This window comes from Anopheles moucheti, chromosome X (genome assembly GCF_943734755.1).
Source record: "Anopheles moucheti chromosome X, idAnoMoucSN_F20_07, whole genome shotgun sequence".
In the NCBI taxonomy this organism is placed as follows: domain Eukaryota; kingdom Metazoa; phylum Arthropoda; class Insecta; order Diptera; family Culicidae; genus Anopheles; species Anopheles moucheti.
In genome coordinates this window covers 4,262,635-4,275,020 of record NC_069142.1, presented here as the reverse complement: position 1 = coordinate 4,275,020, position 12,386 = coordinate 4,262,635, and the positions used below count along the sequence as shown (strand labels likewise).

The window sequence follows — 12,386 nt, the reverse complement described above, 5'->3', positions numbered from 1 at the left end:
CGTATTTGATGCATTTTGGGACGCCATCCCACTGCCTCCACAACACACGAGCGAATAATTCAGCCTGAGGAAGCAAACTGCTCATAAGGGTGAATTAAGAGCGCGCAGTCTGATTGGATAGTGTGTAGTGTACAGCAGAATCCTACAGTGTTGCGGTTATTGTTGGGTTTCTTTTGTCTGTTTTTCGAACTGTAATCATTCAAATTTGGTGGAATATTTAGGACCCAAAATGACGGCATACACTGGTATTGCTATAGTTACGTATTAATAGTGAAATTAGTGTTGCAGTAAAATAGGTTATCGGCTCCTTCCAAGAGAGGGAGTGTTCAGTTTTTTGTCTTTTAATTTTCCTTACCCCTTAACCCGGTAGGTTGGCCCTTTGGCGTGATACGGTGAAGGAATTTCCCATTAGCCCGAAGCTCTCAAACATTGCCTTAACCGAGAAACGGCTTAGAATGCTTAATTTTCCGGAACTCCGTATCCTAGCGCAACTTCCAGTGCAAAAAAAAGAGGAGGGAAGGAGATGAAGAAGCGTTGCAGAAGATGTTGCCTTCTCGCTTTTTTATCGTCGTTGTTGGTTTTTTTTTCCTGCCCTTGTAGGCATAGGGCTTTGTATCGAACCAATACAATGCTTTGCATCGTTCGAGCAGGTTGGTCTTTTGCTTTGCTCTGTGTTCTCTGTGTATTCTAAACACCAATTCCAATTCATAGCAAAACGGAATGATCTCGCGCCTCGACAGAAGGAAACGGACCGCTGTAGGAGTTTTTTTTTAAGTTTGTGCCATATATATACATCATACCAATCCATAAGTGACTGCATTCTGATCCAAGTACACAACTAATGCGTACAAATATTGTGATGCGCAAGCGCTAACGCTCTCACCTCTATGCAAAACATACACACGGGAAGGTGTTTTTTTTTGTAGTTAGTGGAAATAGTTCGTGTGAAATATTTTCCTCTCCGAGGGACAAGTTTCAAAGAGCATAAGATGTAGTGCTGTTATGGGAAATGTGGGCCCCCGCATGTGTGTATGTGCGTGTGTAATTTTTCCTCCCGGTCGCGCTGTTCGGGGAAACACCTGAGAACATCCGTCAGATTATGGCCCCAAGAGTGTGAAAAATTGTGATCAACCGTTCTAAAGTTGTTAATCGAAACTTTCGCGTGTTAACCCTTCTATTCCCTTAGCCCCAGCTCCGAAACGAACGTTGCCTGTGTTGCATCGTAGGAAGTTTGTATAAAAATCAACTACCGAAAAGGTTCAACTTCCGCACAACAAGAAACAAAAAATCCGACCTGACTCACGGCAACATGAATACCAGTGCAACAACCAACACCAACAACAAACTCAACATAAGCAATAACAATGCGATCAACGATATAAACAACACTAGCTATCCTTCGTCCGCAATGCTGAACACATCGCCAAGACGTGGAACGAAGCGCAAAAGTTCGACAGGTAATTGACCGCGTGTATGTTTGTGGAGTAGATGGTATAATGGGAGAGATTTTCTAGACGATCGTCACAAAAGCGCGACTTTTCAATTTCCCCCCCCTTACAAAAAAAAATCAACATCAATAGCTATTAACATCACACAGCTAAAATCCTACCGTGACGGTGTCGCTTGATTTTAGTTTCTTCTTCTTCTTCTCCGCCACCTCTCCTTATTCCCTTCGTCTATTATTTTCCACCAACTCTTGACCTTTTGCAGCAATCACGCGGCATCATTCATTCGCCCGCCCACCCATCCACCGTGTACTCCCCCTCATACCTCTACCGCGCTAGACTGTTTCTAGCAGCCTTATTTGACCCGCAAAACAGAGTCCGCAAGATAATATATTAATTAAAGGTTTAGTACTACTGCCGGTTGCCATTTCACCTCCCCTTACATGCCACCCACACACACGCCCTGATTCCCATCCAGCTGTTGTGGGTCCCAGTTTTCAGCGCGACGGTGTTTAATATTACCTTAGCAACTATTGAAATTTTGTGTTTGAACGGTTGATGTTGGATACTTTATTGCAGCATTATAACAGGGCTACCGATAAAAACGCGATTTATGAGTATACCGCATCAATCTATTTGCAGCGGGAAACTATGTATTGGAATATCCTGTTGGAAGGGAGGGGTGGATGGGGTTGGTGGGGTTGGGGAGGCAGTTGGGTTGTGGTAGTTTTGTTTTTAATTTTTCAATTTCGCGTTTGCTCACTTCAATGGAAATAGGCTGACGAGCAGCAGACCTCAATATACTTCATAGCAGTACTCAATTTCTTTACATCTCACATTTCAAATGTTCACAACAAATGCGCTTCATCCATTCCGAATTATATGAAAACTTGATGTTTTGTTTTTGTTTTTATAAATATTAAATATTGATTTTCGATTTCCTTGTGTATTTTTTTTTTTTGGCTCCTGTTTGCGATTTTATAGTTGGTAATGGGATGTCTCCAGGTAAGAGTTTGTTAAACTGTAACACAGTTAACACACGCTTACATGTAGTTGAGCGTTGTATGTATTTGTATTTGTTGTTTTGTTAATTGTTTCGTTTCGTGTTGTTAATGGTGCATTTACACAACTGGAAGGAATTCAGTGAAAGAAAGTACGCCTGTCAAAGTTAAACCAATTAATAATGCAAACCCTAATTAAAAAATATATCTGAAGGTTCATGAGTTTCCATAGATCTCTAAAGCTTCAAGCTACATTAGTTGTCATAGGTCATTGTGATATGTTTTGAAGTGGTTCTCATCCTTTAATTATTATTACATTTCCTAACGGAGTTCTCTGAGCATTCGGGTATAAAGATCTATTCATTTGAAAGCTCAATCCTTGGCGAACTCCAAAGAAAAAAAAACAATTACGTGGTAATCACGTAACAAAAGGCTACACAATTCAGTACATGTTTAGGGATAGCGATACACAAGAAAGTTAGAAACAAAAAACTTTTCAATCACTGAAACTTCCAGCCGTGTATTAGCACCTTGATGGACCCTGAATCATTGCATTCAGGAAAAACGTTTATGTTGCAAGTGATTTTAATTCTGATTTTGTGTATAATTTAAGCGATGCGGAAACGGCGCAAACTGCAGCATACATCGAATTCCAGCGAGTCCCGGTTGGAGCAGGTACCACAAACCAAAAACACAGTGGCGGTACTCAACGAACTAAAGCGCAACCTGGTGTACAAAGTAGAATCTCAGACCGGACCGGTCCATGCACCGCTCTTCACAATATCGGTAGTGGTAAGCATAAAAAACCCGAGTGCGGCACACAGCCAAACATATCGTTGGTTTTAGTGTTGCTGGCATTTTCTGTTTTCTGTATCAATTTTTGTTTCCGCTAACAAAAAAAAAAAAAAAAAACAAAAACCCAACCTCCCTCAAAACAAAACTGTATCTGACAACACCACAACACCACCTAATTGTTACAGGTTGACGGTCAGAAGTTTGTCGGAACCGGGCCGAGCAAAAAGTTGGCCCGCGTCGCTGCCGCTGCATCCGCTTTGCGCAGCTTTATACAGTTCAAAGATGGCGCCACACTAACACCGATCGAACCGCTGCAAAACGTGGACTTTACCAGCGATGATCCGATGATCGAAAATAACATCTTTCCGGATACCGTATCCGGCATGCAGGAAAAGCTCGTGTCCGCCGGTGGTAAATCTGTGCCTGAAAACACTACGGTCAATTCAAACAACTCGCTACACAATAACAACAACAACAACAACAGCAACAGCAACCATAACAACAATAGCGGCAAAAGCCCGTACAGCAATAGCGGCAATAGCATTAGCAACATCAACAAGCCTATTGCCAACCGCCAGTTAGACTTCAGCGGTAACAACACGGTACATGCGAACACCAACACCAAAAGCAAGGATGTCGTGGTGCCGACGAACGGCAGCAACTGGCAGCGTAAGGACGCGAACGCTACCGGCAGCGTGCATTCCATTGCCGACGCTGAGCGGAAACCAGCGGCGGAGATGCTGGCGGCGGGCACAGCAGCGGGAGGAGCAGCCACGTCGGCCATCGGCAGCGTTAATGCGCCCATTCGAACAGCCCCAGCAGCGGCATCCAGTATCGTAACCAACAGTAATTTAACTATTATACTACAATTTAATATCCTTCCCATCTCCTGTTTCCTCCCCCCCCCCCCCACCCATCATCTTCCGATCCTTCTTTATCCACAAATAACATAATGTTTTTTCTTCCCTTCATGGATAGGCTACGTTTCCCATTTTTGCGAAAACTGTTAACCATATTTGTCAAGTGCAAATCGTTGTAGTTGCATTTTGTAATAACACATGTTTGGTTTTACACACTTTGTTTTTGTTTTCAACATATGAAACAATTTTTAAATACCCTCTTCTACTACTCTCCCTCATCCTTCTCTCCTTCCCCCACGTCCGTGTGTGTGTGTGTGTGTGCGTGCGTGTGTGTGTTTGTGTGTGTGTTTAACCTCATTGAACCATTCACCGAATCTAATGTTCTGTTCATCGATATGCTGTATCGTCCTTCAGTTGCAGCTACTGGAACCACTTACAACGACAGTTACGAACAGTATATCAGCGTTAGTACTGGCGGTACCACTACTGTCACCGCTTCCACCGGTACCACCCTCAAAACTTCCACCGCCGCCATCATCCCCCTAGTACCATCCTCCAACTCCTCCTCCCCGGTCATCATACCGAAACAGCCTCCATCCACCAACAGCAGTAGCGCGAGCGTTACCGATTCCACCCACAGCAACACCACTTCCAATGCCACTAACAGTACTGCCACCATCCTAATGCTGCCGCTGGCCGGCTACGTTATGTCACCGAGCGAACCGTTGCTAGCGAAAACCCTTTGCACCAAGCCCGAACAGCGGGACACAAAACCGCACGAGTCGGCCGGTACGTTCAAGAAGCTGAAGGCGAAGAACGCTAAATCGGCCGCGCTCGCGTCGAGCTGCCCGCTGTCGGCGGCGGGCGATTTTCATCGCTTCGTCAACTACCTGCAGTACGATTCGTTTATGATAAACGGCTCGAAGAAGCAACCATCCTGCCATAACAACTATTTTAACAAGTTCGGCAACTTTGACACACCCATCAACTCCTACCTATCCCTGGTGCGTAACGATCTTACGAGCGCGTCCAACGCCACCAGCGCCACCAACGCCAAGCTGAACGTGAAAAAAGCGATCGCAAAGGATGGGCTGGTCGGCCGACACATACCGATCGGTGGTGTTGCCGGTGGCGGTGGCGGTGGCGGCGGCACCACCACCAACACTAGCACCACCGGCGTTGTTGGCATCCCTGCCGCCACCGGCACCATTGCGAACGGTAGCAATCCCGCCGCCGCCATTGTGATCGTAACCTCGCCCACCTCCGTTATCGCGACCCACGCGGCTGGTGACAAGGGTTACATACGCGATTGTCCCAGCACCAACACGGTTAGCTATCCCTTCCCGAACACTGCCGCCATCCCGCCCAACCTGACTCCCTACGCACAAAACGGTCATCGGCAAGTGGTTGAAAAAATTCAACAAAGCTTAAACTTATTTAAAAATACCAATGAAAAGGCTCTAGCATGGAAGAAGCGTTTCGAAAGCAAGTATTCAATTGAAAATATCCTCCTTTTTTTATCGTTTTCCGTTTCTGTTTTGTGTGCATTTTCATGTATATTCGCCAATCTGTGCAGTTTTATACTTTCATTTATCCCTGTACCTGTGATTAAGCGCCTTGTTGTTTTAGTTTGTTTCTGTTCTGTTTTATCTACCCTGTTCTACCCTCCCCCCTGTTCTGTGTGTGCAGCAGTGGTTCGCCAATTGTTTTTCGGTTTTCTGTTTTCCGTTGTTTATGCTCCCTTTATTGCACCGATGTATAGTGGAGTGGAGTATATGTTTTTCTAATGTAATAATCAACCCTCTCCACCACCCCCACACACCTCTCACCCTTGGTGTAAAATGCAAAGTTTAATTGAATTTGGTTGAATTGTTAACAAAAAAAAAATCCCCCACATGTTTGATGTAATGCTAGTTTCGTATACTAAAAGGCTAGTTGACAAATTAATAATTGGCTTTAAAGTGTTTTCTGTCATGTTATGACATTTTAATTAAAATTGAAATTTTATTTAAATTACAATAATAATCTGGGGCGACCCGGGAGGCATGAATGGTAGCGGCGCTGATCTTCACACGAACGGAGCGGACCAAAATCTCATCCGGACCAATTCCCCCCCGTAGCCAAGGACTAACTATCCGGCTAACGTGGTAAAATAAGTCGATATGGCCAGGCCTTCATATGAAAAGTGAACAAAAAATGAATGAATAACCTAGTGTTTCCTTCTTCGGTTGTTCAATTCATACGTCAAAACCGAGAATGGAATGATTGTAAAGTTTTGCAGATAAAAGTAAAGATGCAAACACAAGCAAGAAATTCATTGTTTTTTTTTTTTTTGGAAAATTATTCAACTTGACAGATTCAATTCAACTACTGCAGCTGTATAATTAAACCCCTCCTCTAAACAACATCCTAATGGGTGGTTAAACCTTCCGTACTGGTAGCTAAAAACCCTCCAGCCACCCCACCCCACCCCACCCCCTTTATCGCCATGATTTTGTGACCACTCGTTTAACAACAAAAAAAAAAAAGAATGTCCCCCAACCATTTTAAGTATCTTACCGAACACCTGTTTGTTTAGTTATCGTGCTGAATAGTGTATGCCGTAGTAGATTCCTTTTCCGCCGTACACTTTTCCTTTACTTCATTTCGTTCTATGTGTCGATGTGTCCGTGGTACGGTAACCAATCTGTTGTGCAGTTATGGTATCATATAATCTGTCTCTCTGACGCTGTCGTTCTATTGTTTTGTTTGTTTGTTTGTTTGTTTGATTCCATCGCCCCCACCCTTCTGTTGTGTGCACCATTCGGAACCATGCCGTTCCGACCGAAAACCCCGTGGACTGTGGGGCGTGCAGAGCTGAAAGTGTCATCCGGTACCACGTTGCGCAACAGCGGGAATGTCGCATCCGGCCATCACCCGAAACCGCAGCCGGAGAAAGGGCCGGTGATGCTGTTGCACGAACTCTTTACCGATGCACATTTCGAGTGTGTTTCGTCCGACGGTCTGCAGCATTCAAAGTTCACCGTCGTCGTTACGGTGAACGATAATCAGCGTTTCGAAGGTACCGGGCCGTCGAAAAAGATGGCAAAGAATGCTGCGGCCAAGGCGGCACTCGCCTCGATCTGCAACATCTCGTTCAGCCCGCTGCAGCAGTCCAAGTTTGGGTTGATATCGGCCGGCACCAGCAACGGTTCGATCAGTGGACCGAGCGGTGTCGCACTGAACGGTGATAACAGCTTCACGCAGAACAAAAACTTCGAACTGCCCCAAACGTTCGCGGATGCGGTTGGCAAGTGAGTATAAACACACACCCATTACCCCGCTTAACTCGATCGGTCAAACGGTTTTGAATTTGAAAACCCCAAAATACCACCACCTTTCACCGCAGATTGGTGATCGAAAAGTTCAACGAGGTGATGAAGGGTAGCGACGTGTACAGCCGACGGAAGGTGCTGGCCGGGTTCGTCATGACCCACGGGTACGACGTGAAAACGGCACGGGTTATTTCGCTGGCCACCGGCACGAAGTGCGTTAGCGGTGAACACATGAGCGTTACCGGCTCGGTTATAAACGATTCGCATGCGGAAATTATCGCTCGGCGCGGTTTGATGGATTTTTTCTACAGCCAGCTCGATTTGCTTTGCCAGCAGGCGGCTGGTGCGGTGCCGGAGCTGGAACCATCGGCTCTGGATACGGTGGCCGGCCACGAAACGGAACCGGCTGCCGGCACGGATCGGCAGACGCGTCAGGAAATCATTTTCAACAAACCCGGCGACGGTTCGAACCTGTATACGCTGAAGGAGGGCATTTATTTCCATCTGTACATCAACACGGCACCGTGCGGCGATGCACGTGTCTTTAGTCCGCATGAAAACGATAGCATGGATGTCGATAAGCATCCAAATCGGTAAGTGTCTTCCCCGTTCCAAGCCTGCCGTACTATGTTGTAACGCTTGTTTTGTATTAACGCGTATATTAGGAAAGCGCGCGGACAACTCCGCACCAAGGTGGAGTCGGGTGAAGGTACCATACCGGTGAAGAGCAGTGACGGCATACAAACATGGGACGGTGTACTGCAGGGCCAGCGCCTGCTGACCATGTCGTGTTCGGACAAAATTTCCCGATGGAATGTGCTCGGTTTGCAGGGTTCGTTGCTTGCGTCCATCATTGAGCCAATCTATCTGCACTCGATCGTACTGGGCAGTCTGCTGCATCCGGCGCACATGTACCGGTGAGTGTGCATTACCACGCAAAAGGCCATTAGTGTTGTTTTTTTCTACAATGAATACATATTTTAGAGCTATTTGTGGAAGGATTGAGAGTGCCATACAAGGGCTTCCGCCACCGTATCGTTTGAACAAGCCGAAGCTCGCGCTGATGACGTCCGCCGAATCGCGCAATCAAACGAAACCACCCAACTTTAGTATTAACTGGATCACGAACGGTACCGAGGTGGAGATTGTGAACTCGTTCACCGGCAAGCTGATCAACAACAATACGAACACGAACAAAATGTCCCGGCTGTCGAAACAATCGTTCTACCAGCGGTACTCGACCGTGATCGCAAGACTGCCCGGCATACCGTGCCGCGACGTGAAACCGACCTACTTCGAGACGAAAACGTCCGTCGCGGAGTATCAGCAGGCAAAGCGCGAACTGTTTGCCGCGTTCAGCAAGGAGGATCTCGGCGAATGGCTGAAGAAGCCGATCGAGCAGGATCAGTTCACGCTGATCATGGCGAAGGACGCGGAACAGCTACCGTACGCTAACCAACCCCAAACAGTGCCAATGCCGAACGATGCGAATACTACCGGCACCGTAGGTAACGTTTCTTCCATCGGTAACAGCACCAAATGACATCATGTCAAGTTCGCCAGCAAGCGCAACTATGCGGCGATAGGGTATATCGATAGTGCTAGCAGCAACACTTCCGTAGAGCGTAATAACAATTCTAGCAGTTTTTCAGGTAGTTAGTTTAAGCGACGCTAGTTTCGCTTGTACGTTTGTTTTTTTTGTTTCATGTTTCGTGTGTTTGTGTTTTTTTTTGTTTAATTTAATGTAGTGTGTAGTTGACAGGGTGCTGAGCATATGCGCGTGTGTGTGTAAACGTTTCAGTAATAGAAAGGAAAATGGGGGGGGCAGGGTTTTACGGCGATAGAAGTAATTGCAAAATGGGTTTTACCTCATTTAAGGTTTTATTTTTAATTAATTTACTTTTTATTTTGGAAGTTTCTATTTCTCTCTGTTACTACACTCGTGTGTGTGTGTGTGTGCGCATGATTTTTTTTTCCTTACCATTGAAATGGTATGCAACACTAGGGACTTAGTGTTGAAGAAACAGTACCATAGTTTGTGTAAAGTAGCAATTTGCAGTTTGTATGCTGCTCGCGCACGCGCCTGTAAAAATAATAGGGAGCGGGGCATGCAAAATACTATGAGACTGGTTGTAGCTTCTCTTTATATAATATTCGAGACAGTAGTGCGTTTTTTTTTTGGTATGGGTACAATGTAGTGGAGTTTCCCATTTTAACGTCATTTTACGTGTTGCCAACTCTAGATCGTTTGCTAGCCCCAGTGATCGCGGTGTCAAATAGGGAACCTATAACTTCTAAAATTGTTCCTTTACTTATTTACATTTTTGTTTTAAACTAACGATGTCGGGACTGGCTTCCGGAATCGTGCGTTAGCTCCGGAGCGCACATTATTACTAACGATCTCAACTGTTATGGTTTTAAACACCACATTCTTTTTCTTTTATTTAGTGTTTGAACAAACATTATCGTGAGAATTATTTGTGACTATTTATAGTAGCCATACAGCTTAAATAATGCCAAGCTGTTAGTTGTTAGGAGCTTTTAGTTTAGCTATTTGATTACTTTTTTTTATCATGTAATATAAGTTAAGCAAGTTGAGTTGATTTTCCAATAGAAAATGACTTGTATTTGGTTCTTGGTGGTGTGTTGTGAGAATAGTGGTGGTACCCGACACACGCGATAGATATGTAAATTGTGCGAGATAGTTGGTGGATAAATATTTACGGTAAATTTATAATACTTTGTGACACGTACGTGCGTGTGTGTGTATACCGTGAACAATTTACAAATGCTAGCAGCAACAAGCAAGTGACACTTGTTTGTCATAAAACAATTGTAATTTGGACTATTTTAGACGATCTATAATATCGTTTACTCTTCTCATTATATGATCGTAAATCGGTTTTGCCCAAAACCCGTCATCGGGTGCATATGGTGGTACTACTCATCAGCTTTATTTACCGTAAGCAAAACTATCGATAAACAATATGGTGCAGCGATCTAAGGAGCGCCCCCTTCTCCCCCCCCCCCTACACGTACACAAATATTCAACACGATAGTAGCGATAGATAGTATTTTTTCCTCGCGTTGATAGAATGTTTAACGAACTGCTAGGAGGAATGGAAACGTGTTTATAATACATTAAGCCGTAGGTTATATGCTGTTGATTTAAAAAAACAAAAACAAAGAAGCAGAAGAAAACACTGCGATAGAAGACACAGTCGAGGCGAGTACCTGCTTCGCACGATGAAAATCCATTCGACGCCCAACTATTCAAATCAGCACGTTTTCTTTCTCTCCCGTACTAACCATCATTCCCTGGCAGAGCACGAAAGCTTGCTAAATTCAGCTTTAGCGCTCTGCCAGATTAGAATGTTAGTTTGGGAGCGGTAGAAAGCATGCTGCGGCTAGATGGACGTCGAATGGATTTTCCTCGTTCGAAGCAGACACTCGCCCCGAGTGACATATATTTGCTAGGCTACAAATTAATTACCATATTGTGATTTCGTAACAAGAATTTTACACGAATCCCCACATAGCGTCCGCAGGGGAGCACTATTGCATAAACATGTAAGGACTACAATATTAATTCGACGATAATTACGATACATATTAGTAGCATCATTATTGTTAGGAAAACCGCTAACCAAGCCATATTTGCGAATGATTTTATTCGACTAGCCAGAGTAGGGTGGGCAATTGGGGCCTGTTTTTAATTTGTGGTTTTCATTGGGAAAATTGGTAGAAATTACCTGCAATGATATTTCTAAGCCTTAAAAATCACACATCGGTCTATGCAGGGTTTCCAACCATATAAGGAAACATTTCAACCAGAGTGTTTCAACCTGTTCTAAAAACGAATATTATCTGTGCCAAGGCCACGTCGGGGCAACATCCGATCTGGCTGGTTCGACGAAGCATGTAGGCAAGTGACCGAACGTAAGAACTGCGCATAGCGAGCAATGCAGCATCGGCTCAGTCGGGAGGCTCACCAGGCTTCCCCTTACACGTTTGAAACTTTCCCCCTAAATGGTTGAAGCGTTCCCTTATGTGATTGCAAACCAGACAAATTAATTTGCATTCGTAATTAACCAACATTCGGCCATACAGAGCCAACCGAAGGACACATACTCTCTCACTCTCTCTACTCCTCTCTTATGCTCTCACGTGCACACACATACAAAACTAACCTGTGTTTTTGTTTATAATTAGCTAGAGATAGGTAATTTTAATTGCGTTTGATATTATAGATTGCAAAATATGTTGTTGCATTTTAACGAATTTACTCTAGTTATTAACCCCCCCTCTCCCTACTACCCTTCGCTCTTGATTTCATTTTAATCCTAATGCACACATGTGCATAAAGGAAAAGCTAAGATTGCGCATAATGTGTGTGTGTGTGTGTGTGGGGGTGGTTTTGATGTCAATTAATAATTACCGCGCACACAATTTATGAAGAGTTCTAAAAACATTTGATCTCCTGCCCGGAAATACCTCCCGCTAGATTTTCCAAACCCCCTCCCCCCCCCCCCCCCCCACGTTCTCATCCGTGAAGCATAAACAGGACTAATGATGTTGAAAAAAAAAAGAAAATTATTACACTCTTACTATCGAGAGGTGCAAAACACAAAAATCTAACAAACAAACCAACATTATGTGATGCAACGTTTGTATTCGTTAACACAGGAAATAACAAACATACGTATTTTTAGCGTAAGTTACAGTTACGATAAGTTTTAAATACCAGCAACTTTATTGCATTCATTTTTTTGTTTGTTTGTTTTGGCTTTGGTAAACACAAATTTAGTAACATTGTCTGCATGTTATGCAATGGAAAATGGATGCGTTACGAAATAGGTAAACCACCAGCATTTGCATTAATGATCGATTGATAAACTTGCGGTTGCTTCATAACTATTGACACACGATTGTAAGTGAAACGGAAAAATTTGGAACGAATTAATCGGAACA

The 12,386-nt window shown here is 44.3% G+C and overlaps 1 protein-coding gene across 1 annotated transcript; it reads left to right on the top strand.

Annotated features, from left to right (window-relative positions):
• Nucleotides 1–1,309: 1,309 nt before the first annotated feature.
• LOC128306811 (double-stranded RNA-specific editase Adar) lies at nucleotides 1,310–9,024 on the top strand. Its single transcript, XM_053044428.1, has 9 exons — nucleotides 1,310–1,457; nucleotides 2,430–2,450; nucleotides 3,060–3,238; nucleotides 3,427–4,087; nucleotides 4,516–5,586; nucleotides 6,956–7,394; nucleotides 7,490–8,008; nucleotides 8,081–8,332; nucleotides 8,400–9,024. Exons 1-9 carry the CDS (start codon nucleotides 1,310–1,312, stop codon nucleotides 8,956–8,958), a joined length of 3,849 nt encoding a protein of 1,282 aa, XP_052900388.1. The 3' UTR covers nucleotides 8,959–9,024.
• The last annotated feature ends 3,362 nt before the right edge of the window (nucleotides 9,025–12,386 follow it).